The sequence below is a fragment of the Moschus berezovskii genome, chromosome 4 (assembly GCF_049115385.1).
Source record: "Moschus berezovskii isolate FMDL1 chromosome 4, NW_MosBer_1.0, whole genome shotgun sequence".
Lineage (NCBI taxonomy): Eukaryota > Metazoa > Chordata > Mammalia > Artiodactyla > Moschidae > Moschus > Moschus berezovskii.
The window spans coordinates 75,863,887-75,891,850 of NC_142463.1; the positions used below are offsets into that span (position 1 = coordinate 75,863,887).

Genomic DNA, 27,964 nt, shown 5'->3' on the forward strand with positions numbered 1-27,964 from the left:
CTAGGCAAGAGTACTGGAGTGGCTTGCCAAAACCTCTTTAAACCTTCAATTCAGTGCAGTTCTGTAGCTCAGCCATGTCCAACTCTTTGAGACTTTAAGCTTTAGCTTTCACCTTTATAAAATAAGGATATAAATATATGTGTGTGTGTATAAGTAAATGCATATATATGCATATGTGTATATAGTTATGTAAAGTATTTAATGAGTTTATTATTATTGTCGTATTTTTTGCAATTGACCATCCCTTGATGATAAAGGGTTTGTCTTGTTCATCACTCAACCTCAATTATCTACCACAATGCTTGGTATGTAACAGATATTCAATATTTGTTGAATGAACAGATATATATTTAAACGATTAAAAGTCAGACTCAAAGCTTCTCAGCTAGGCAGAGAGACATAAAATAAATTCTAGTTAATACTCAAAATGAACCCTGACAACAGAAGTTACGAGTTCAGAAAAGATATGTGATATTTGTTTCGAGCCATATGTTTTTAGGAGATGAGACTTGGATGACAAAAAGCACAAAAGCAGAACTTGAAGGAAAAAAAAATACCTGCATCAAAATATAGCTTTGAACCATTTATACTTTGCCATAGTAACGCCCCAGAAAATGCAGAAAATGTACCTGTATGAATGGAAATTCAAACTCAAGAATTTTGTCTTTATTTCAGTAAATGTTATATATAATTTTATTGTCCATTATTAACAGTGCTATTACAAGACAAATTGTCAATGCATATATTAAAGCATTAGAAAGGCATTTGGCTTAAATTTCCAGACAGATGTCCCACTGGGTTTGTTTGTATAAAGGTGGGTAGGACATTAGGGCAAAAGAGCCCAGCCCTGCATGTAACAGTCTATCTACAATTGATTTAAGGTTCTGTTCTGGGAACTCTGGCCTCGGGCAAGGCCAGCTTTTACTAACAGAGGCTACAGGCACTGGCTGATCCTACAAAGCAAAGCAAGTTGAAGGTCTACCAAAGGACCTAATCAAATTTTCCATCTTTACGAAACAGCTTCTCATTTGCATTGTGATGCCACATCCCTTACCTGTGTCCCTCCTCAAGGAGCCAGATGTTCCCCTTCTTGATTTCTAAGACCTAGCCAGCCTCCCTGATATGCAAGGCCTGAAGTATTCCAATTCCATGCCCAGCTGCTGCAGGGGAGTTGGCAGAGGGAAATACATTTGTTTATGCCCCCAGCCATCCATTTTCTTTAAGCTAGTTTCCAGCCAAGATTGTTATCTAGGTACCAGTTATTATTTTCCAATGGTTAAATTCTTCCCAAAGTCTATCTGATTAAAAGGAATTTGGACACAAAAATGTCTTTAGTATTTCTCATATGATAGATATATCTTGCTTTGTCCCTAGAAATATTACTGAATGTTTCTTCTATAGTTTCTTTCAGGGCCAGTTGTTTACTTTTTAAAAAGTAATTTAATGTATTTTTATGTATATTAACACACAGAAAAATACACAGGAACACTATACAGTTGGAGGAATTTGAATAAATAAATATATCCATGAAACTATAACCCTAATCAAGGTATAGGACATTTTTTATCACTTCAGAAAATTCCCTTATGCTTTACTCCAGTAAATTTCTACTTATCACTGTTGTGATTTTGAGACTTGGCAGGACCTGTAGGGTTCCTGGGAATGGAAGCCTTTCTATGTTCCCATTTCTTGTTTGTAGGGAATAGGCTCAGCCTCCACGACCTTCTCTGAGTTCCAAAGAGCAGGTTCAAATTGCTGGTAACCAGGGCAGGGAGGGGATGCAGAGACAATGGAGGAGCAGTCAAGAAACAGTAGTGCAGCCTTGCGACAGGATCCTGGTTCTGCCTCAAGGGATACACCTAACAATATTTTTGAGCTCTTCTGCATAAATAAACCCCCTAACAAACTGAAGATGTTAACTACTTGGTGAAGCATTCTTCATTTTAAAGAGAAGGTTGGTCACAGTTTGGTAACCTCAAGAACCACAGAAGCACATCAGGAGATTGCCTGAGACCAGATTAAAGGAGTGTAGGCCCTGAACATCACTGATCCTTATCAGCAACCTCACTGTTGAACCACTGCTATCAAATTCCTCACCATACCCCCTCCAATTGGAACACACAGTTTTGGAGCATCAGCCTACTGTGTCCCAACTTTGCCTCACAAAACAATAAAGCTATTCTTTGCTGCTTCACCCAAAACTCTGTCTCTGAGATTTGATTCAGCATTGGCGCACAGTGGCCGAGCTTTTGGCATCAATTTCTAATAACATAGACTTATTTTTCCCACACTTAAATTTCACATAAATGGAATTATTTTCTAAGTATGCTTTTGTGTCTGGCTTCTTTCTCTTAACATAATGTTTTTGAAATTTATCTATCTCACATTTTAAGAACATATGCTTTTATTTCTCTTGGGTAAATACCCAGGAGAATAGTTTGGTCTTATAAGAAAGTGTTCATCCTTGCATGAAATGTTCCCTTGATATCTCCAATTTTCTGAAGAGATCGCTATTCTTTCCATTCTATCATTTTCCTCTATTTGCATTGTTCACTTAAGAAGACTTTCTTATCTCTTCTTGCTATTCTCTGGAACTCTGCATTCAGTTGCGTGGTGTATCTTTCCCTTTCTCCCCTGCCTTTTTCTTCTCTTCCCAGATTTTTGTAAGGCCTGCTCAGACAACCACTTTGCCCTCTTGCACTCTTTTTTCTTTGGGATGGTTTTGGGCACCTCCTCCTGTACAATGTTACCAACCTCCATCCATAGTTCTTCAGGCAGTCTGTCTACCAGATCTAATCCCTCAAATCTATTTGTCACATCCACTGTATTAGGTTGTACCTGAAAGGCCTAGTGTTTTTCTATATTCTTCAATTTAAGCCTGAATTTTGCAATAAGGAGCTCATGATCTGAGCCACAGTCAGCTTCAGGTCTTGTTTTTTCTGACTGTATAGAGCTTCTCCATCTTCAGCTGCCAAGAATATAATCAATTTGCTTTCAGTATTGACCATTTGGCGATGTCCACGTATAGAGTTGTCTCTTGTGTTGCTGGACGAGGGTATTTGCTATGATCAGTGTCTTCTCTTGACAAAAACTCTGTTAGCCTTTGCCCTGCTTCATTTTGTACTCCAAGGCCAAACTTGCTTGCTTGTTACTCCCGGTATCTCTTGACATCCTACTTTTTCATTCCAATCTTCTATGATGAAAAAGACATCTTTTTTTGGTGTTAGTTCTAGAATATCTTATAAGTCTTCATAGAACCAGTAAACTTTAGCTTCTTCAGCATTAGTGGTTGAGGCATAGACTTGGATTATTGTGATGCTCAATGGTTTGCCTTGGAAACCACCTGATGTGAAGAGCCAACTCATTGGAAAAGCCCCTGATAATGGGAAAGACTGAGAGCCAGAAGAGAAGGGTGTGGCAGAGGATGAGATAATTGGATAGCATCACTGACTTATTGGCTTCCCTGATAGCTCATTTGGTAAAGAATCCGTCTGCAATGCAGCAGACCCAGGTTTGACTCCTGGGTCAGGAAGATCCCCTGGAGAACGGACAGGCTACACACTCCAGTATTCTGGCCTGGAGAATTCCATGGACTATATAGTCCTTGGGGTCACAAAGAGTCGGGCACAACTGAGTACTTTCATTTCACTGACTCAATGCACATGAGTTTGAGCAAACTCCGGGAGATAGTGAAGGACAGGGAAGCCTGACGTGCTGCAATCCATGAGGTCACAAAGAGTCGGATATGGCTTAGTGACTGAACAACAACAATATAAGAAAGTGCCAAAGAGTTTTACAAAGTGGTTATAGCATTTTATACATCCACTGGTCTAGTTGTTCCATATTCTTGCCAACACTTGATTTTATCAGTCTTTTTAATTTTAGCCATTACAGTGGGTGTGAAGAGGGTGTGAAGTGGTATCTCATTATAGTATTTTGCTGCAATTTCCAAAGTCACCTAAATATTTTTCTTTTTTCTTACCCAGGTTTATCTGTTTTTACCTAGTGCTGTCCTTAGAAGAATATCATTCCTAATCACCAGTCAGTCTACCTAAACTACAGTGATGGGAAAGACCACTTGTGTGATGGAACAGAAGTCGGTGATGACAAAAGATGCATCTGCCAAAACATTTCCTTAACTCGTTCCTGCTAAGCTTCCTTTGAGTTTCCCAGGAGGGGCAGAATGAACCACCATCAACATAGCATCACAGATAGGCTTTTCAGAATTTTGGTGAACTAATTAAACAGGTAGTTTAGTCGCTAAGTCATGTCCAACTCTTGCGACCCCGTGGACTGTAGCATGCCAGGCTCCTCTGTCCAAGGGATTCTCCAGGCAAGAATACTGGTGTGCCATTTCCTTCTCCAGGGGATCTTCCCAACCCAGGAATCGAACCCAGGTCTCCTGCATTGCAGGCAGATTCTCTACCATCTGAGCTACAGTGGAAGCCCCCAATTAAATTAAACAGAGGTCGGCTCAATTTTGAGGTCAAAAGACCGAAGAAAAAATAAAGGCAAGGGTGTGGGGCTATAGAATGTCTGTTATTGCGCTCTCTACCTTGTTTCTTTTATTCAACTGCTTCTTTCTTAGGCCTTGACTTCTACTTAACCAGCTAATGCATTCCTCCTTAGCCCAGGGAAATTATCCTTGAAGCTCATTAGAATCAAGTGTATCGCTTATTAATTGATTCAAAGTAGAAAAAAAAATCACCACATTTCATACAATTTAGGCTAAATAAAATTTTTGAATATAGTGCAAATCAATTGAACTGTCCTTTCATGTTGCATCCTTCAACTGCTGAATATTCTATATGGCATTTCACAGAAATATGATTTGATTTGAGAACATCTGCAGCAGTCTGGAACATATTTTCCCCTGTACTTGACTTTTAGCTCATTATAGCTCTCAGATGTTCTCTCAGCAATCCTGTGACATATTGGAGTGTTACTGAACAAACATCAGTGAAGCCTATGTCTTGAGTAGTGTCAATCTCAGTTGAAAATGTTTCAGCTTTCTTAGCATCAACACTGGAAGAATTTAATTAACCCACTGAAACTTTCAAAATGATAGTTAATGCATGTAAGAAATGAGAAATCTGAAATGTAGGGGGAAAGTGGATAAGTGCTTAACCTCCCACAAGCTGATGTCTGCCACCCTCAGTCTGCACTGAGCCAACCCATGAGAAGCCTTGCTCTCTGTGCAGCCTCCTAGATTTTGCTACGAAACCTCTGGCTTGCTCTATAGCCCCTCCGGAGATGGAGAAGGTGGAGGTGGCAACTACTGCTGTCACACTCCCCTGGTCCCCAAACAAGGTCAGCTTCCAGCCTCTAATCAGCTCCCATCCAGCTGCTCTCATGTTTTCAGTAGGTGGGGTTGGGAGACCAAGGTCAGAAAAGCACTGTTGGCAGTGACATGGTTTTTTGTCCACTGCTGCTATTACATTAAGGAAGCAGCTGGTGAGATAATGTATGCCAAAGTGCTTTGTAAATTATAAAGTGCTTATATAATTGTCAAAAATAATCACTACTGTTATTTCATTCCTAGGTTGCAGGAAGAGCACTGAACTGGACCACTGGGTGGCAAAGTCCACCATTAAGCTGGCTAGATGGGTGTGTGGGGTCCAGAGAGGGGATTTCTGGTGAGAGTACAAATTTGGATGATAACAGCAAGGAGAGCCATGGATAGGCAAATGTTTGTATTTAAGAGCCAGAAAAAGGAGAGGTGTCCTGAAAGATTAAGTCCAGGAAGGTTCTCTTCACATATAGAAATGTTATTTGCCTCCAAGCCTCTGCAGACTTTCTGCCTTAGCCTGGGGTATTTACTAGACCGTCGTTTCAGATTACTTTGGGAAACACCCTCAAACTCCTCGATACCTCTGCTATCCTGTGCATATCTCTGTATCACTGTCATCATCACACCATATTATATAAATAATTCTTTAATTGCCTGATTTCCATACTAGTCTGTGAAACTTTTAAGGAAGACAACATTATAATGTTTGGCACATACTAGGTGCTAACAGTTGTTTACTTGATAAAAGGGATTGGAGAAACAAGTAGAAAAGCGTGTTCAGAAATCAAAGAAGACATTTCAAATAGGAAGAAGTGGTCAACTATGGAATGTGACAAGATGCAGAGAAGGCAAGACTGGGAAATGACTGGATCTGGTGATCACTGTATCATGCAACCCTAACAAGAGTAGTTTTAGTGATTTGGGGGGCTGGGGATAGATAGAAATCTAATTTTAATGGATCAGAGACCGAAAAGCAAGTAAAGTATGAGAGAGTGAGTAGAGGCAATGTTTTCTGAAAATCATCTCTGAAAGGAAGAAAAGAATTCAGAAAACATTATTTATTTTTCTCAATAATCCTATGGAATGCCTACTGTTATCCCAAGTTTTCAATAAGGAAATTGTGGCTAAGACCAAGTACGTAAGTTGCCCAAGGCCTTACTACTAACAAGAAAGAAGCTCTGTGAAAGGCACACATTCTGCTCAATTTCCTCAGTTGGATTAGGCCAATGGTTGGATCTCATCATAATAATTTATTTATAACCAGGTACATGACAGGAATAATTATCGTTGCTGTGTGGTTTGGAATAAAAGTCTATCTAGTATCTTTAGGCATTTTACTAAGAGATCAGACCCAGGGTAGGGTGATATAATGGAAAACTGCATTATGGTACCAGCTGCCAGCGCGTGGAAAGAGGTGCAGAAAGAAAAGGGAAGGTCACTAAAGAAAAGCTCTTCCGTTTTATAATTTTTCAAAGGGCTACAGAGCTATCAATCCTCTGGCAACAGCCACAGGTTATTTGCAATTCTGTATTAATCCTCACTGGCTGGTAATAAACCCAAAATGTCAGTGACTTAATACAATAAAAGCTGATTTCTCACTCATTAAAAAAAAGTCTGTTGTGTCTCTGGATATCTTCAATATCCAGTAGCAACTCAGCAATCTAGGCCATCCATTTTATGCTGCACTTTCTCAACTTGAGTCTTCAGAGTTTGCTATGGCAAAGGACAGGTAATTTAGAGACCTGAACACCCTCTGTGAAATGCTTCCCCTCCAAATCACATGCCACATCTCACTCACACTGCAGTGACGAAAGCATGTCACCTGGTCATACAGAGCATCTAAGAGGCAAAGAGATTTACTTCTCCTACAGAACCCTGAAATGCTAGTGAGCACCACCAGTGCTGACCACAAACTCTGTAGGCATGAACAGAGGAGAAATCAGCTTGCATGCTTGTTATATATCTCAGTGAGGACTGTATACAGTAGTCTTAGAAGAATTCTTAGGAGGCCTGGATTACCACAAGTGCCACATGTTTACTTTCATTACCTTCACTTGAGACCTACATTAAATCTAAAGAGAGATTTAGCAACACGGGGTAACATTTAGGCTCCAAAAGGTAGCCACCTTGATAGCCCTGAGATGCTGGGTGCCACTGTACAGCTCAGCTGGAATGGGCACATGCAGAGAATAACTGCCAGCAGAGGATCTAGAGAAGGTTCTCCAGTTTGAGATGAAATAGGATAAAACTGATATGCAGGAAAGACAAGAAAAGTGATTTAAAGAGAAAAGGCAACAGAAGTTCAAGAGGCACAGTCTTGACATGAATATCCAGGAATAATCCACAACAGATGGGCCAGTACGGTGTGAGGAGCTGGGAGTGAGGTTTCAGGGTGCTTCCAGGTCTATGAGACTACTTCACAGACAGAGCCTGAAGCTGTAAATCAAAGGCTCGAAGAATCAAAGGATTCTCTACGTTGTCATGTTCTCTGAGCAGGTCGCAGTCACATCTTCTCAAACACGTTTCTAGGGGTCACTGGTGGCCATGAAGCACATACTAATACAGGGCATGGATTTTAGACACTAATGAGATTGCTTTCCAATGTCTATACAGCATGAAATGGACAGGAGATTTAGAAATGAAGTGGTTAATTAGATCAACATGGGCAACCAAACAAACTTGTCAGGTTTCTGAAGAGAAGAGGAAAAGGGATAGGTACTTCATCTGGATATCTAAATGGATTTAGTTAATTGAGAGACTGATTGTCAATTATTCAGTACAGTTGAAGATATCTTCCCCTATCCTTCCTGAACTTTCAGGGTTTTCGTAATCCTATTCAACGGCAGTCACAATGCATAAAATTTCGCAGGTAAAAAATACAAAACCATTATGAAAAATAAAATACAAAAACAAAAGCAAAGTACTATGGTGTGTTTTGTTTGATTTTCTGGGGAGGAGGTAAATCAGATCCCTCTTTTGAATTTCAAAGAGCAGATATTTAATTTGTTTTCTCAAATCTTAGATTAAGACAGTTTGGTATAAACGTGAATATAACTAGAATTTCTGTTTGCTCTTTGCATTATCAAACTGACTCCTTTGACTCCCTTAATATCAGAAAAATATATCTTTTATCTAATAATCCCTTTATTCAAGTGGACAGAAGAGCTCAAACAGATATATAACAAATACCTGTTTTTCCTCAGGGAGACAGGGGCACAGCTCAGAGTTACAGAGAGATATTTTGCTTTATTCCATAAAATCAGGATATTTCATAAAATTAGGAACAAAACTAACTGGTTTGCAATAAATGTTCACTGATTTTGTAGAGTTCTTAGGAGTGGGGAGAGGGAATGAGTTCAAGAATAGTACTTGAATTCAAATTTTATCTTATATGCTTATAGTAATGGTTTCTTTACAAATCCTCAGTCCCCACCCAGAACAAGAGAAATCCTAATCTTTTTTCTTGGCTTAAAAGTACCATCAAAATTAATGTGGGTAACTTGTGTTGAAGATGAAAAGCACTTTTGCACAAGTTCTAAGTATATAATTAATATTAATGAGATGCATTCTGATTAAAGTAGTATATTTGATGAAGGATGAGGAATTATACTTAACCACTTACTTTCATGAAAGTGACAAAGAGAATAATTTCATTTGTACTTGGCAATTAGATATCAATTTAATGAGTGAGAAAAAATAGGGAATCATACTTTGTAAAAGCATGATGGAGTTCTGGCAGCAGTAAAAATGTTATATGGTTTATATTTTATTTCAGGCCTATAATGGTGGGCCACAACGAGGTGGGTGCAATGGTTATGAACATAAGAGCTAATGGTTGCCCAAATTCCCAAACCAAGTGCCACATTCTGGGATATGAAAAGCCATGTCCTGAAATATCTTGTCCCGTGTCAGTGCCCATGTAGGCACTTCCATTCAATCACACACCTCTGCTGGGCTTAGCTTTGAGCTGGGCTTAGCACTCCCCTACAAAGTGCTCCCAGTAATTTCTACGAAGTGATCAGAGTTCCCTTGTGAAATGAACCCATACACACCAGAGATGGGAGAAAACAAGCTGGGAAGGTTTATAGGGGAAGAGCTATTCTGGTTATAAGCACTGCAATACTATCTTTTCCCATAAAATGAGAAATGTCTACCAGCCCCTCTCCTAATGGTTCACTTCACATTCTGACAGAGTTACTCTGTCAAAATAGAGGGCAAAAGTGGGCCCCTCCTTTCTACCTATTTTAGGACCAATGATGAACCATTCAAACCAACTTACTGCCCAAACCCCCAGTTAACAAATTTATCTCCATTTTGGGCTTCCCTGATGGCTTAGACGGTAAACAGTCTGCCTGCAAAGCGGGAGACCTGAGTTTAATCCCTGGTCGGGAATATCCCCTGGAGAAGGAAATGGAAACCCACTCCAGTATTTTTGCCTGGAGAATCCCATGGACAGGGGAGCCTGGTGGGCTACAGTTCACGGGGTCACAAAGAATCAGACATGACTGAGCAACTAATACTTTCATTCACTTCACTTTCCTTTCCATTTTACCTGGAAAGCAAACACTGATTTGTTCAGGAACTTTTTTATACGGGTATGAAAGGGAGTGCTTCAAAGAACAAAGTTGCCAGCTTTTAACCAGTTCAAATGAAATGAACCTAATAAGAGCATGTTATCAATAGAAGGCCAAGAGAATGCATAAAAATAATCTATGAATATCAGCTGGAAAATCTATGCAAAATCTAGGAGATATCAATTCATAAAGCATTGCTCAAATGTTCATATTTACCCTAAGGTTATACATATATTTTGGATACAAATATATCATATATCCAAATTACCCCCTATCTATCTAGCTAGCTATGTTAGAATTTATAACAATAATTGCCATTGCTGCACATGGAATGTCTGCTATATGCTACACACATCACACATATGATTTCTAGTCCTCACAAAACACAAAGCACACACAAAATCAGTATAATTGTCTAAATAAGTCATTTCAGAAAAGGACAACTGCAGGATTCATGTGGCTGGCCCCAGTTCACCCAGCAGTAAGACACTGAACCAGGATTCAAACTCAGACCTGCTGGACTCCAAACACTGTGCTCTTTTTCCTACAGCAGTGCACTGACTTCATTGTGGGATCCTTACACGTTCATGAAATGATGAGACACTCAGGACTACAAGACTATCAAGGACTATAAAAACTTACCCAACATTTTTTCTTTTAAGTAGGAATAATCACCATTTATAACAGGTGGTTGCCCTATTCTTAAAGGGTACTTGGCAGTTCAGCGTTCTACCTAAGATACTACTCAAACCATCTGATAATATTTAGAGACGTAAACAAGTTGCCATAATAACCATGAGGTAGACTTATTTACTAATTTTGGAAAGTTTGAATTCCTAGGAACCAATTTTTTTTTTGCCATGTCCTGAACTGAACTGAACTGATGAAAGGGACTAAAACAATAAAAAATATTTAGCCTCATAAAATCAGTCATAGAAAGTGACCTCAATAATACTGCTTTCTAATTCCATCATTACCCAAGTAACTGAAAGTAATATAACATGCTATTTGGAACTTCTCTAATAATATAACGTGACTCCCCCCCTCCCCCACACGCACACAAATAACTGCAGGGACAAAGCTGAAATGAGAGAAGAAAACATGGACAAGATATACAAGGCCATAAGAAAAACCTGAAAGAAAATGACCTTTATCTCCTTTGCACTCTCTTTTCTTGGTTAGCTCTGCAAGTGATCATTCAAGAAACTAATAAAAAATGTTATCACCGAGCATGGCCCCGCCCATCAGAACAAGACCCAGTTTCCCCCTCAGTCAGTCTCTCCCATCAGCAAGCTTTCATAAGCTTCTTATCCTTCTCCATCAGAAGGCAGACAGAAAACCACAATCACAGAAAACTAACCAATCTTAAACACATGGACCACAGCCTTGTCTAGCTCAATGAAACTATGAGCCATGCCGTGTAGGGCCATCAAAGACAGACGGGTCATGGTGGAAAGTTCTGACAAAACGCGGTCCACTGGAGAAGGGAATGGAAAACTACTTCAGGATTCTTGCCTTGAGAACCCCATGAACAGTATGAAAAGGCAAAAAGATAGGACACTGAAAGATGAAAACCCCAGGTTGGTAGGTTCCCAATATGCTACTGGAGATCAGTGGAGAAATAACTCCAGAAGGGATGAAGAGACGGAGCCAAAGCAAAAACAACACACAGTTGTGGATGGGACTGGTGATAGAAGCAAGGTCCGATGCTGTAAAGAGCAATATTGCATAGGAACCTGGAATGTTAGGTCCATGAATCAAAGCAAATTGGAAGTGGTCAAATGGGAGATGGCAAGAGTGAACCTCTACATTCTAGGAATCAGCGAACTAAAATGGACTGGAATGGGTGAATTTAACTCAGATGACCATTATATCTACTACTGTGGGAAAGAACCCTTTAGAAGAAATTAAATAGACATCATAGTCAACAAAAGAGTCTGAAATTCAGTACCTGGATGCAATCTCAAAAATGACAGAATGATCTTAGTTCATTTCCAAGGCAAACCATGCAATGTCACAGTAATCCAAGTCTATGCCCTGACCAGTAATGCTGAAGAACCTGAAGCTCAATGCTGCTATGAAGACCTACAAGACCTTCTAGAACTAACACCCAAAAAAGATGTCCTTTTCATTACAGGGGACTGGAATACAAAAGTAGGAAGTCAAGAAATACCTGGAGTAATAGGCAAATTTGGCCTTGGAGTATAGAATGAAACAGGGCAAAGGCTAACAGTTTTGCCAAGAGAACATTACTGGTTATAGCAAACACACTCTTCCAACAACACAAGAGAAGACTCTACACATGGACATAGCCAGATGGTCAATACCAAAATCAGACTGATTATATTCTTTGCAGGCAAAGATGGAGAAGCTCTATAGAGTCAGCCAAAACAAGAACAGGAGCTGACTGTGGCTCAGATCATGAATTCCCTATGGCCAAATTCAGACTTAAGTTGAAGAAAGTAGGGAAAACCACTAGACTAACAGGTATGACCTAAAGCAAATCCCTTACAATTATATAGTGGAAGTGAGAAATAGATTTAAGTGATTATATCTGATAGACAGAGTGTGTGAAGAACTATGGACGGAGGTTCGTGACATTGTACAGGAGAGAGGAATCAAGACCATCCCCAAGAAAAAGAAATGCAAAAAGGCAAAATGGTTGTCTGAGGAGGTCTTACAAATAGCTGTGAAAAGAAGAGAAGAAAAAAGCAAAGGAGAAAAGGAAAGATATACCCATTTGAATGCAGAGTTCCAAAAAAAATAGCAAGGAGAGATAAGAAAGCCTTCCTCAGTGATCAGTGCAAAGAAATAGAGGAAAACAATAGAATGGGAAAGACTAGAGATCTCTTCAAGAAAATTAGCGATACCAAGGGAATATTTCATGCAAAGATGGGCTCAGTAAAGGACAGAAATCATATGGACCTAACAGAAGCAGAAGATATTAAGAAGAGGTAGCAAGAATGCACAGAAGAACTGTACAAAAAAGATCTTCACAACCCAGATAATCACGATGGTGTCATCACTCACCTAGAGCCAGACATCCTGGAATGCAAAGTCAAGTGGGGCTTAGGAAATATCATTATGAACAAAGCTAGTGGAGGTGATGGAATTCCAGTTGAGCTATTTCAAATCTTAAAAGATGGATGCTGTGGAAGTGCTGCACTCAATATGCCAGCAAGTTTGGAAGACTCACCAATGGCCACAGGACTGGAAAAGGTCAGTTTTCCTTCCAGTTCCAAAGAAAGGCAATGCCAAAGAATGCTCGAACTACTGCACACTTGCATTCATCTCACACACTAGTAAAGTAATGCTCAAAATTCTCCAAACCAGGTTTCAACAATACGTGAACCATGAAGTTACAGATGTTCAAGTTGGTTTTAGAAAAGGCAGAGGAACCAGAGATCAAATTGTCAACATCTGCTGGATCACTGAAAAAGCAATAGAGTTCCAGAAAACATCTATTTTTTCTTTATTGACTATGCCAAAGGCTTTGACTGTGTGGATCACAATAAATTGTGGAAAATTCTTCAAGAGATGGAAATACCAGACCACCTGACCTTCCTCTTGAAAAATCTGAATATGGGTCAGGAAGCAATAATTAGAACTGGACATGGAACAAGAGACTGGTTCCAAATAGGAAAAGAAGTATGTCAAAGCTGTATATTCTCACCCTGCTTATTTAACTTATATGCAGATTCATGGGGTCGCAGAGAGTCGGACACGACTGAGCGACTGAACTGAACTGAACTGAACTGAGTGTACCTCACGAGAAATGCTGGACTGGATGAAGTCCGAACTGGAATCAAGATTGCTGGGAGAAATAGTAATAACCTCAGATATGCAGATGATACCACCCTTATGACAGAAAGTGAAGAAGAACTAAAGAGCCTCTTGATGAAAGTGAAAGAGGAGAGTGAAGAAGTTGGTTTAAAGCACAACATTCAGAAGACTGAGATCATGGCATCCGGTCCCATCACTTCATGGCAAATAGATGGGGAAACAGTGGCAGAATTTATTTTTCTGAACTCCAAAATCACTGCATATGCTAACTGCAGTGATGAAATTAAAAGACGCTTATTCCTTGGAAGGAAAGTTATGACCAACCTAGACAACATATTAAAAAGCAGAGACATTACTTTGCCAACAAAGGTCCATCTAGTCAAGGCTATGGTTTTTCCCATAGTCATGTGTAGATGTGAGAATTTGACTATAAAGAAAGTTGAGCACCGAAAAATTGATGCTTTTGAACTGTGGTGTTGGAGAAGACTCTTGAGAGTCCATTGACCTGCAGGGAGATCCAACCAGTCCAACCTAAAGGGAATCAGTCTTGAATATTCATTGGAAGGACTGATGTTGAAGCTGAAACTCCCACTTGATGCGAAGAGCTGACTCATTTTAAATGATCCTGATGCTGGGAAATAGTAAAGGCAGGAGGAGAAGGGGATGACAGAGGATGAGATTGTTGGATGGCAACACTGATTCAATGGACATGAGCTTGAGTAAGCTCCAGGAGTTGGTGATGGACAGGGTGGCCTGGTGTGCTGCAGTCCATGGGATCGCAAAGAATTGGACACGACTGAGCCACTGAACTGAACTGAACTGAACTGATTGATGCAACAGCCCACAGGCAGGTCTCTCACCATGGACTTTTCAAGTTTCCATATACTTGTTGATAAGATTAAATTGTTTCAAATAATTCCAGTTTACTTTAATAAAGTATTATATATATATTCTGGTCACAAGTTCTTTTTGTGATACAAGTATTACGGATCAGTTCAGTTCAGTTCAGTTCAGTTGCTCAGTCGTATCCGACTCTTTGCATAGTTACTCCAATTCTGTGATTTAAATATTCATTTCCTTAACTTGCCTTTTGATGAGCAGAAGTTAATTATGATGAAGTGCAACTATCAATTTTTTTTCTAGTTTGTTTATTTATTCTTTTTGTATCTTAAATAAAATTTTCTTATCCCAAAGGATATTTACTTATATTTTCTTTAAAATTATATAGTATTGTTTTACTTTTATATCTGTGATATATTTAAAGGTACTTTTGTGTCCAGTGTGAGGATAATATGGAGGTTCATTAAATATCTATATATCGATATCTATATATGGTTATCCATTAATTCTAGCTCCATTTATTGAAAAGTCTTTCCTTTCTCCATTGTATTGCTTTGGTGTCTTTGTCAAAAATCAATTGAGTGTATATGTGTGGGTTTACTTCTAGACTTTCCATCTGTTCCATTGATCTATTTGTCTGTCCTGACACTAAAACACACTTGCTTGACTACTCCAGATTTATAGAAAATCTTGAAGGCAGATAGATCAAATCTTCTAAGTATGTTATTTTTCAAGTTTCTTTTGGCTACTGTTGGACCTTTGAAATCCAATGTAAATTTTAGACTCAGTTTATCAACTTCTACGAAACATGTTCTGTGATTTTGATTGGGATTGTCATATATCTACAGACCAATTTGAAGAGAACTGCATCTTAGCATATCTCTCTATTGATATTTCTTCATTAGTTTTTCTCAGCAATACTTTATAGTTTTGTAATTTGCAGATTTCAGTGGGTGGTTACTGCACAAATTTTAATTTGTTCCAAATATTTTGTAGATTTTGAATGCTATTGTAAATGGCATTTTAAAATTTAATTTTTTGGTTGTATATACAAAAATACAACTGACTTTTGTATATTGTCTTTATCTTGTGAAACTCTGCTAAATTCATTTATTGATTTTTAGTTCCAGAGAACAGAAAGGAGAAATAAGAAGTCCTTCTTAAATGAACAATGCAAAGATATACAAGAAAACAATAGAATGGGAAAAACTAGAGATCTCTTAAAAAAATAGAGATATCAGGGTATATTTCATGCAAGGATGGGCATGATAAATGACAAAAAGAGTAAGGACTTAACAGAAGCAGAAGGGACTAAAAAGAGGTATCAAGAATACACAGAAGAACTATACCAAAAAGGTCTCAATGACATGGATAACAATGGTGGTGTGATCACTTACCTAGATCCAGACATTCTGGAGTGTGAAGTCATGTGGGTATTAGGAAGCATTACTATGAACAAAGCTAGTGGAGGTAGTGGAATTCTAGCTGAAAGCTATTTAAAATCCTAAAAGATAATGCTGTTAAAGTACTACATTCAATATGTCAGTAAATTTGGAAAACTCAGCAGTGGCCAGGGGACTGGAAAAGGTCAGTTTTTCAATCCAATCCCAAAGAAGGGCAGTGCCAAAAAATGTTCAAGCTACCGTACAACTGTGCACGTTTCACACTCTAGCAAGGTTATGCTCAAAATTCTTCAAGCTAGACTTCAGCATTATGTGAACTGAAACTTCCAGATGTACAGGCTGGGTTTGGAAAAGGCAGAGGAACCAGAGACCAACATTCCTTGGATCGTAGAGAAAGCAAGAGAGTTCCAGGAAAACATCTACTTCTTCTTCATTGACTATGCTAAAGCCTTTGACTATGTGGATCGAAACAAACTGTGGAAAATTCTTAAAGATACGGGAATACTGCCTTACCTGCCTCTTGAGAAACTTGTGTATGCAGTTTCAAGAAGCAACATTTGGAACTAGACATGGAACAAAGAACTGGTTCAAAATTGGGAAAGGAGTATATCAAGGCTATATACTGTCACCCTGCTTATTTGATTTCTATGCAGAGTACATCATGTGAAATGATAGCCTGGATGAATCACAAACTGAAATCAAGATTGCTGGGAGAAATATCAACAATCTTGGATATGCAGATGATATCATTCTAATGGCAGAAAGTGAAGAGGAACTAAAGAACCTCTTGATCAAAGTGAAAGAGAGTGAAAAAGCTGGCTTAAAACTCAACATCAAAAAACTAAGATCTTGGCATCTCATTTCATCACTTTATGGCAAACAGAAGGGGAAAAAGTGGAAGCAGTGACAGATCTTATTTTCTTGGGCTCCAAAATCATTGTGGACAGTGACTGTAGCCATGAAATTAAAAGACTCTTGCTCCTTGGAAAGAAAAGCAATGACAAACCTAGACAGCATATTAAACAGCAGAAACATCACTTTGCCAATAAAGGTCCATGTAGTCAAAGATATATTTTTTCCAGTAATCCTGTACGACTGTGAGAGCTGAACCATAAAGAAGGCTAGGTGAGGAAGAATTCTTTTGAATTGCGGTGCAGAAGAAGACTCTTGAGCGAGTCTCTTAGACAGCAAGGAGTTTCAATAAGTGAATCTAAAGGAAATCTATCCTGAATCCTGAATATTCATTGAAAGGACTGATGCTGAAGTTTCAATACTTTGGCCACCTATTGCAAAGAGCTGACTCTTTGGAAAAGGTTCTGATGCTGGGAAAAACTGATGTCAAAAGGAGAACGGAGCAGTACAGGATAAGATGATTATATAGCATCACTGATTCAAGACATGAATTTGAGCAAACTTTGGGAGATATTGCAGGATAGAAAAGTCTGGTGTGCTGCAGCCCATAGGATCTCAAAGAGTTGGACAAACTTATTGACTGAACAAGAACAACAATAGTGTTTTTACAGGGGCTTTACAAGTTTTATGTACACAATATTAATACCTGCAAATTAAGATAGCCTTCATAGTCTTTGTTTCCAATTTGGATACCATTTATTTCTTTTTGTGTCCTTATTGAAGTTATTAGGACCTCCAGTATAATGTTGGATATAAGTAGTGAGTGTAGACATTTATGCTTAGTTCTTGATCTTAGGGGAAGTCGATTTTTTTCACCATTACATATGGTATGAACTGTAGAATTTTTATACATTCTTTATCAGATTGAGGGTTTCCTTCCACTAGATTGCTTAGGTTGTTATGATGAGTAGTCGCTGGATTTTGTCAAATGCTTTTTCTGCCTCTAAGGACTTGTATCTAGAACATATATAGAATTCCTAAAATTTAATTAAAAAATCAACCCAATTTTTAAGTAGGGAAAAGAACTGAATAGACTCTTCAGAGAAGAAGATATATGGATTTGTAAAAAGAACACAAAGAAGTGGTGAACATCATGAATTTTCAGGGCAATGAAAATTAATATTACAGTATGGTACATACACTAAAATGTCTAAAATGAAAAAAAAAAAAGAGAATACTAAATGTTTTAGTATTCTTATTTTCTTGGGCTCCAAAATCATTGTGGGCAGTGAAATGAAAAAATGGAAAAAAAAAAAAGAGAACACTAAATGTTTTACCACATTTTACCACATGGAATGTGGTAAAACCAAAACACCCATCTGCAGTTGGAGGAGTGTAAAATGCTGCAATCACTTTGGAAATCTGTTTGTAGGTTTCTTATAAAGCATACACATTACCTTATGATGCAGATATTACACTCCTGGATTTTACTCAAGAGAAGTAAAAATTTGTATTCACAAAACCATTTATGCCTGAATGCCTATTTCAGATATATTTATAATATTGGGAAAGTGAACAGAGCCCAAATGTTGATTTGAATGAATATTCAAATTATGGTATATTTATACAATATTATTTACCAATAAAAATGAATTGCTTTACAGCCCCCAAAACATGGATGAATCTCTGAGATACTGTATTTAGTGAGAATAACCACACAGAAAAAAGCATACTTTATAGAATTCTAGCTGTATCATGCTAAAGAATATGAGCAAACTAACCTATGTTGATGGAAATTAGTGTTTGCTTCTGGGGGTAAGAAAAACAGAGATAATGAATGGGAAAATGTAGAAGGGAATCCAATAGGTGTTGGCAATGTTGTGTATCTTGATAGATGTAAGGATTTTATTGGCATATTGTTGGCCAAAACTTATCAAATGGTTTATTCAAGATCTGTCCATTTTAATGTAAATTAAACTTCAATTTGGAAAAATGAAAAGTGCAAAAAAAAAATAAATAGCAAGAAGACATAAGACTTTAGAAGTTTGAGTTAACAGGAGATACCACTGTTATTATGAGGACTTTTGTGATAGTCATGCTCATGACATTATATATTCCTTGTGGCTGCTTCTTTGTTCCCTGTGTTGAAAAACATACCAGAGACAAGTAAATAGATAGACATCTACATATAAAGCACCACAACTAGACAGCAGTAGTTTTATAAAATCATATTCCTCTTGATTTTAAAAACATGAGAATGATGCATCTGGTCATATAGAAGCACCGATTTTGGTTTTTATCATCAAAATAAAACCTTGTATTATGAATCACTATAAAGCACCAGACAGTGTTTCTGATTTTATCTTAATGAAAGCTTTTTAATGAGTACACATTATGTTCACTTATTAATATCACTGATAGGTATTTCATCATATTTTAATACCTACTGAAAGTAATTTGGCACGTTTACTGTTTTCTTCTAAAATGCTTGCTATTCTTAAAAGGACCTGGCTGGAATTTTAATCATAAACTGGCTTTCTTTTTTTTTTTCTAAAGAAGGACACCACAGATAGTCTGTGCAACTTAATTCTATAAACATGGAGCATTGTGCTAGGTGCTTGAAAATTCAAACATAAGTGAGACATGATCTCTGTTTTCAAGAAGCTCATAATGAGTTCAGTGATGGACAAGAAGTAATGTAACTAGAAGATCATCTAATAACTGTAATACTGGTTATATGAACAAAGGGCTGTAGGAGAAAACTGAAAGTGAAAGTTGCTCAGTTGTGTCTCTTTGTGACCCTATGGACTATACAGTCCATGGAATTCTCCAGGCCAGAATACTGGAGTGGGTAGCCTTCCCCTTCTCCAACCCAGGGATCAAACCCAGGCATCCCGCCTTGCAGGCGGATTCTTTACCAGTTGTGCCACAAGGGAAGCCCAAGAAAACTGGAGTGGGTATCTTATCCATTTTCCAGGGAATCTTCCCAACCCAGGAATCAAACCAGGGTCTCTTCCACTGCAGGCAGATTCTTTACCAACTGAGCTATCAAAGAGCAACTCAATTTTCCTAGAGGGAGAGGAAGACAGTCATAGATGACTTCACAAAGGAAGTGACATTTAAGATAGATAATACATTTAAGATAAAAAAAAAAAGAGTTTTTAATATATCATTCAGCAATTCAGCTACCATGTTGCTCCTACATGATGAATATTAGGTCAGGCGCTGGCACACAGTGTGTCTAGACCCTCAAGAAGCTTATACTCTAGGTACATTTTGCCAATTCTAGAAGGAATCAAGGTCGCTCACTTGCATACTTCATTCTTTTCACTCTGACTTCTTTCCATCTCATTTTACTAGACTCATACACCAAAAAAGACTTTTAAGTTCAAAGTTACTATTTTTCTTTTTTCATTTTTGATGTAATGGGGAAAATGATGGCATGTTAATATTGACTGTTAGTTGTACCACTTAGCTGTTTTCTTACAACATTTATGTATTCATTCATTTACTTATTCAAGCATCATTTATTAAGCCCTTACTGAGTATCAGTGGGTATCCACGAATTGGGATACAAAGGTGAAGACTATCTGGCAGAAGAATCAGATGCAAAAATTCAAATGCTGTGTGATACTGGTTGCAACTTAGATGGAAGAAGAAAAGGAGAAATTAACCCTGGTCAGAGAGGTCAGAGAATAACTCAAAGAGAAGAGGATGCTTTAATTACTCTTTAGTAAACTGGAAAGATAGTCCAGATGTAAAGAATAGCAGGTGAAAATGCACACAGACCCCAAGCAATCAGCGCTCAAGGGCTCTGGCTTAGGAATTCTGCTTTCATCTAAGCACAGAAAAGTGCAGTCATTTCCTTCCATATTTTCTGATTGTAAACATTTTTTTTTCTTTTAGCATGAAATTTCTTCCATGTTTCTCAAGCAAATAATCTCAACATAATTCTTATTTTCACACCTTCAAATTTCAAATATTAGCATTTTATTTTCTAATGTCACTAAAATATATACTTTGCCTCCAACTCTAAAGAAGAATTTGTGGATAAAGATATAATCGCAGTTACATTTTCATTTAAGTATTCTTCACAACACTTTATCTAAAATACTTAAGGAGAATCGTATTTCAAAATTCAGAAACTTTTTTGGACTTTAGGAAAGAAAAATGGTTCATTTACTACATTATACCTAATACCTCCAGCAAGATGTGGAGTGGCAACCTGGACTCAAACACATTAGTCTCTCTGCAGTAAAGATGCAAATGTTCACTCTAAGAGGAATAAATAAACATTATAAATAGCCTCATATCAGTTCAGGCCAGGTTTGCTGCCAAATGAGTCATGTGAAACTTTTGGTTACAGAATTTTTTGGGTTTCAGAATTGTTAATGAGAGAATGTGGACTTGTGGTTATCCTCATTTTATAGTTTAAGGCACAGATTTAGAGAGATTAATTAACTTGCCAGAGTTGCTTAGCTAGTAAGGGACGAAGCCTCATAGAAACCCCGTAGGCTTACTCTGAACTCTGCCAGTAACCACTGTCCCACATGCAGCAAGCAAACATTTCACTTTCATTGAGCTGCCAGGTTTTTGCCAGGTAAAGAGGGAATTAAGGTAACTGAGTATAAAATAAAAGGGTTTGGCTACAGATGCCCCTCCTTTTTTGATGATACTGTGAATAGTCTCAGCTTCCTAATCCTCACAGACATCCTCATTGCTGACTGTCTGCATGGACTCTGGATATCATGCCAGAACTTTGAGAACTGTCTCTGTCCTTACAATTCTTCTTGCTTCCAACAGCTGAACTAACTCCCTGGTTCCTCAACGGGCATGTTCAACCACTGGCCATTCAGAACCCAGTGTGCTGCTTCTCTGGATTTCCTCTCCCTATTCTCTATGTCATTTTTCTTCCAGCTCAAAATCATTTCCTGCCAGCGTTCTCCCACAAAAGAAGCTTGTGTTGTGTCCATCACTATCTTCTCAGCCTCTGACTGTATTCAGTTGCTATTCTCTTCATTCCTCTTGGCAACATGGATCTTTGTGTTCTTCCATCAGAATCAGGATGTTAAAATGCAGATTCCTGGACCCACCTTTGACCAGTTAAATTGGGATCTCTAGGAGTGGAGCTGGGGAATCCATACTGTTAGACGCATGCCACATGGTATTCAAGCACCATGAGTTCGAGATCAACAGCTCTGTGGTGTAGCCTAGCTATGACTGCCCTTCCTATGGAATCTACTCTCAAGCTTGCAGGCATAAATTTACACAACTTACACCATAAGACCAGAGCAAACTATAAAAGGCTGACTTCTGGCTCTTCCAAAGTCACATGAAGAAACATTGCTTGGGAAGTTTAATCAATTAATACGTGAGGCATGCATTAGGGAGAATATATTAAATATACTAATTACTTGAAAGATAACACGACTAATTTGGCCAAATCCTTGTTTCCATGGCTCAAGTCTCATTTTCCTCCATCTTCAAACACTGTACTGTAATTGGTTTCTTCTAAATTTCTACTCTAATTTATTCTAGTCTGACCTCTGAGTGAAAGATTAAGTAGAGTAACTATTACACTTTCCAAACAAATTTTTTCCTGTCTAAAGAAGCCAGCTACTTCTAGCGGGGCTTTTTAAAAGCGTCTGCATCTTCTCTTATTTCCCTATAGCATGAAAACATGGTAAGAAGTAGCATCCTACTCTTTAGCTAATGAGAATATAATATGAATTACTGTCAAAGATACACACACACACACACACACCAGGAAAGAACAGCTAGGAAGCCACCTGTACTGTGCACCCAGAGTGCTTTGATTCACTATTAGGAATATTAACCTAAAGGAGATAGTCACCTATTGTTTGAGTCATGTCAGCCCTCACTGGAGACTCTGGGGCATAGATCTATTTACCAGACCATCTGCTTGTTCCTCAACTTAGTGCTGAGAAATGAATCAGTAGTACATAGGCAAGATCTTTTTTTTTTTTTTAACAAATGATAATACTGTAAATTACACTTACAATTTTGATGAAGGCTGGGCTTACCAAGATAAAGTCTAAACCTAGATTCAACCTATCTGAAAATCAGTTTCCACTTATGTTATTGACACAAGTGTCTCCATCATTACCTATCTTTTATTTGAATATGTAAGTTTTGAAATGAGTGTGGAAGTCCTTTAGAGACAAAATGACACAGTGCAATGCAGCCTCTTCCATTTCAGCTCTCATGATGACTGCATACATTTGAGACAATGCTTTTATGGATGGTCATAAAATCAAAACTATCATGTCAGAAACAATTAACTTGATATATTTACATTGCAAGAGCGTAAAGTTATTTATAAATTTTTTTTTAGTTATGAACTACTTGGGATATTGATGGTCATTGATGAAGGGATGAACACTCACTGTCTAAATACTTTCAGACTCAGTTTATGATCATATGATTAGTTACACTAATAATACTGCTTTGGCACAGTCTTGCTAATTATAATATTATAAATATTAATGTAACCCAGCCTTTCTGTTTGATTGTCATTCATGGAGTCATTCATCACGATATTTTCCTGGAAACCAGCAAGATTTTATTTCCCCCCCTTTTATTTTTGATCACTGGACTTGCAGTCATTCATACACATTAATCTATAAGAAGCTCTTATTTTTGGCTATCTGTTCAGAGAAGAATAGTGATATTTTCAATTAAAACTAGTCAAATGTAAATCATTATATGATGTTTCTCTTATTCTTTCTGAGTCCCTAACTGTGCCATCGAAGGCACAGAACCCAGGGTTTTTGTTTTCCATTCTTTTTCATGTGACCTGTTTCAAGTTAAGATTCATTTGAATTATTAAATGCTTCCTTAAAGAATCTTTTTATACTTGCCTCTCTTTTTTTTTTAAGTTAATTATTGATGTAGTGACAAGCTGAAAAGACTAAGAATTATAATTTTTTCCTCCCCTTATTCAGGACTCAAGAAACGTCTTCTGACAATGGTTGTCTATTTAGAATAATACAAGGGAAATACAAAGGCAAAATACTGAATGTTGTTTCAGAAAAGATTTGCTAAAATCACTGTATTATACAAAATGTAAATGTAGTGTATATTTCTCTGAAAATAGCAGTTAGAGAGAAAGTTGGGACATAACCTTTTGAGCCCAGATTTAACCACACACATAGCAGAGGCAGTTACAAAAGATACTGATTAGATTTTAATTTTAAAAACTTCATCATATTATTCAGGGCTCCAGTGATTTGATTGTCTGAAAATAGAAAGGTAATGTTATAATTTCCAGAGCTGGTTAAAGAATAAAGAAATCTCCAGCCTCCCACTGGAAAGAATGCCAGTCATCACCACAGTAGGCAAGAATTTGGAGGCATAAATTCATAAACTTCAATCTTTTTCCTTTATATGACCTTGTGTTGTACAAGTTTCATAAAAATGTAACTCAGAGACCTGTCATATAGTTGTAATCAAGGCTCCTTTAGAATGATTCTACTATGCAATCACATCCAATGGGGCATCTGTGTTTCCCCTGTTAGTAGGATGGTGGGAGGGCAAACAAGACCTGGGATGGAAAATGAAAAAGGCAGAGTTCTCAAGGACAACCCAAGAGAGGTGACCACATACCTTTCCCACAAGTTCAGCAATACAAGGAACTGGTTTCCCTTTCTGGTGACTCCTCGTGGCTGGACTCTGCCCATCCCAGTCCTGTAGTTCTTCAATGCTTTTCAGATAAAGCAAGGCTTTGAGGCCAGTGCAGTAGTCTTGGATGATAGTGAAATCCTGATTTTGAATAGCACTGCATACCTAGAAAAGGTAGAGCAACCAACAGAACGTAAGTTCAGTTCAGTTCGGTTCAGTTCAGTTGCTCAGTCATGTCATACTCTTTGCAACCCCGTGGACTGCAGCACACCAGGCCTCTCTGTCCATCACCAACTCCCAGAGTTTACTCAAACTCATGTCCATTGAGTTGATGATGCCATCCAACCATCTCATCCTCTGTCGTCCCCTTCTCTTCCCGCCTTCAACCTTTCCCAGCATTAGGGTCTTTTCAAATGAGTCAGTTCTTCGTATCCGGTGGCCAAAGTATTGGAGTACCAGCTTCAGTCAAACCAAGAGCTAATTCTCCAAACAGACTCACTTTCAGACAGTCAACACAATTTATTTTATATGCCATGCACTGTTCTAAGCATGACATGTCAGTCATTGCCTGCAGGGGATGGGAGTGTTAGGGAGGGAAAAACTGCCAAGGGGCACAGGGAAACTTTCAGGGACTATGGATACTTTCATCAGCTTGATGTGGGGACAGTCTCACAGGTATATACATATTTCAAAACATCAGACTGTATACTTTAAATATGTGTAAAGTGTTAGTTGCTCAGTTGTATCTGACTTTGCAACCCCATGGACTGTAGCCCTCCAGGCTCCTCTGTCCATGGAATTCTCCAGGCAAGAATACTGGATTGGTTTCCATTCCCTTATCCAGGAGATCTTCCCAATCCAGAGATTGAACCCAGGTCTCCTGCGTTGCAGGCAGATTCTTTACCACCTAAGCCACCACGGAAACCCTTTAATGTGTGTAGTTTACTGTATGTCATGTATAGTCAGTATGGCTGTAAAAAATTACGTCCAATAGGTAGAATTTCCAAGGAGTTAAATTCAGCACAACATAAGAATGGACATTTTAATCTCTCATTTTCTCTCTGTTGAGATGTACTGCCTGGAGGTACATGTCTGGGCTGGTCATGTACCTTGATTGAAGGTGGTCATGCTGGGCTGGAGTGCTCTCATCAGTTAACTCAGCCCTCAGGTACCAATGCCTACCTCTTCAGCCTCATATATTGTTGTTCTTCTTTGTATTCACTATGCTCCAATCACCCAGGTCTTTTCTCTTTCCTCAGATTTGCCACATTCTTTCTTTGCCTTGAGACCTCATAAGACCTTGCTGCCTAGAAGGCCTTTGCCTTTTACACATGGCTGACTAACCCCCCAGCTTCAGTGTCATGGGAAATATTACCTCTTCAAGGAGGACTCTAGGAGCTCCATATAGTTTAAAGCTTCCTTAACTCATACAGTTTTGACTTCTAACTTTTGCAAGATTACTTGATTGACAGCTCCCTTCCCCAATAGACTGAAGCTTTAGGAGGGAAGAACCTATATTTATTTTGGACAACATATTATCCCCAGTGACTAGCATAGAGTTTGTCACTTATTCTGTTCTTAATAGAGATATGTTTAATGAATGCATATGCAAGAGAGATTTTTTTTTTTGCATGACCATTTGTTACAAAATAGAGATTTAATTCTAGAGTTAAGGAGGCTGAATCTGAGAAATTAGGATCCTTCTGAAAACAATATATTTGAGAGTCTGTTAGGATTTGAGTTACAGCTTGAATTTAGTGGATTTAGAGAAACACTTCCAGATTGATTACTTACAAAGATAATTCTCCAATTTTTATACTACACGTAGACTCCAGAAACTCATTTACAACTGCTGGTAGGACCTCTTCATTCATATGGCCCACCATCACTTAAACAGAAAATTTATCATCTAGAATTCAATGACTCTCCACATCCATATTTCAAATCAATCCAAAGAAACAACCATCCAAACAAAAGTAAGCAAAGCAAAATTCATTTCTAGCCTATCTTCCCAGATGTTAGATTCTTAGCATATATCATAGTGTCTGGTGATAGCAGTCAATAAAGAAGCTCTAATACTTTGGCCACCTGATGCAAAGAACTGACTCATTGGAAACGACCTCGATGATGAAAAATTTAGGCCAAGAGGAGAAGGGGGTGACGAGGGTGAGATGGTTGGATGGTATCACGGACTCAATGGACATGAGTTTGAGCAAACTCAGGAAGATAGTGATGGACAGAGACGCCTGGTGTGCTGCAGTTCATGGGGTTGCAAAGAATCGTACACTATTTAGCAACTGAATAACAGCAACAATGAAAACATGTCGTATGTGAATGTAGATGAGGAAATACCTGAAAATAGAAGGATAAACCATATTATATTTCAAGGTCTCTTAAAGTCTTCTGAGTGTTTAATTAATATATTTCATTACAATCCTCATGCCCAGCACACCACCAGATACTTAGCTGTTGCTAGGCTGGTTGAGAAAATTTACTGAAAACCCACTGAGAGGCTCTAGAATAGGGAACGGGAAACAGAAACAGAGAAAGGGCAAGAAGAATGTACACCCAGCAGTTCTCAGCAAAGAGCGGTAGTAATTTCACGATGTATATATAAAAATAGGCCAAATGTGGGATTCTGAGAATAGAAGCATTTAAAAATGAAGACTTAAGGAAGACAATGAAGGACACTCAGAAGAGACACAAGACAGCATCACCCAAGTTGTCAAATGCTGCATGAAGGGTCAATAATATCAGAAGTGAAAAGGTATCATTAAATTTATCAGTCAAAAGACATTAGTATTTACGGTGGACAATTTCTGCAAGAGGGCAGAAGCCACGTTACGATGAAGTGGGGCGTGGACGAGGGCTGAGGAACTGAAGATGTGAAGATGGCAGGATCTGATGAGAAGTTTGGCTCATGTAAGAAAAAGAGCAGAGCTAGTGGCACAAGTAGGAGAATTCTGTGTACTATTTTTTAAGGATGAAAATGGCTATGTTGTAAGGGAATGTGGCCATTTTATGTTTCAGAATAAAACAGAATGGCTTCTGTATATTAAATTTCTGTCAAACTTGGTTGAGTGATGATGTGGTAAGAATAAAACAATGCAATATATAGCATAAGGTAGGCTCTTACTATGGGCCACACATTCTGTTCAACACTTTTTAATGTATTATATCATGCAGTCCTCAAAATAACACTAAGAGGTAGGTTTAATTTTTAGCCATATTTTACAGATGAGGCAAGTGAGATGCAGAGATATTAACTGACTTGTCCCAGGCAGGCCACATGGTTAGAAAGTGGATTGTACTACATAATTCATGGCTATGCAGGCTAAGGTGATTTAGGTATAGACATTCACAGCAGAAAAATTCTTTTCATATAACAAAAATTATTTTTTCCATAAACCAAAACCATGCATATATATGTTAAATGGTCAATTGTCTTCAATCCAAATATAACTATTGTTTTGAAAAACTGATACTACTAGATAAAATTTGTCAATGTATTCATGTTTCATTTACTTCTTACTTGTATAGTATGAGTAAAAACAACAAGCCAAAACCAAAAGCAGAAATAA

At 38.1% G+C, this 27,964-nt stretch overlaps 1 protein-coding gene across 1 annotated transcript in view; it reads right to left on the reverse strand.

Moving 5' to 3' along the window:
* The window catches only part of DPYD (dihydropyrimidine dehydrogenase), a 955,731-nt gene that overhangs the window by 106,545 nt on the left and 821,222 nt on the right, over positions 1-27,964 (reverse strand). Inside the window, exon 20 of the mRNA XM_055402118.2 lies at positions 24,369-24,548. Within this exon, the coding sequence (XP_055258093.2) occupies positions 24,369-24,548 (180 nt within the window). The remainder of the gene's footprint in view (positions 1-24,368; positions 24,549-27,964) is intronic.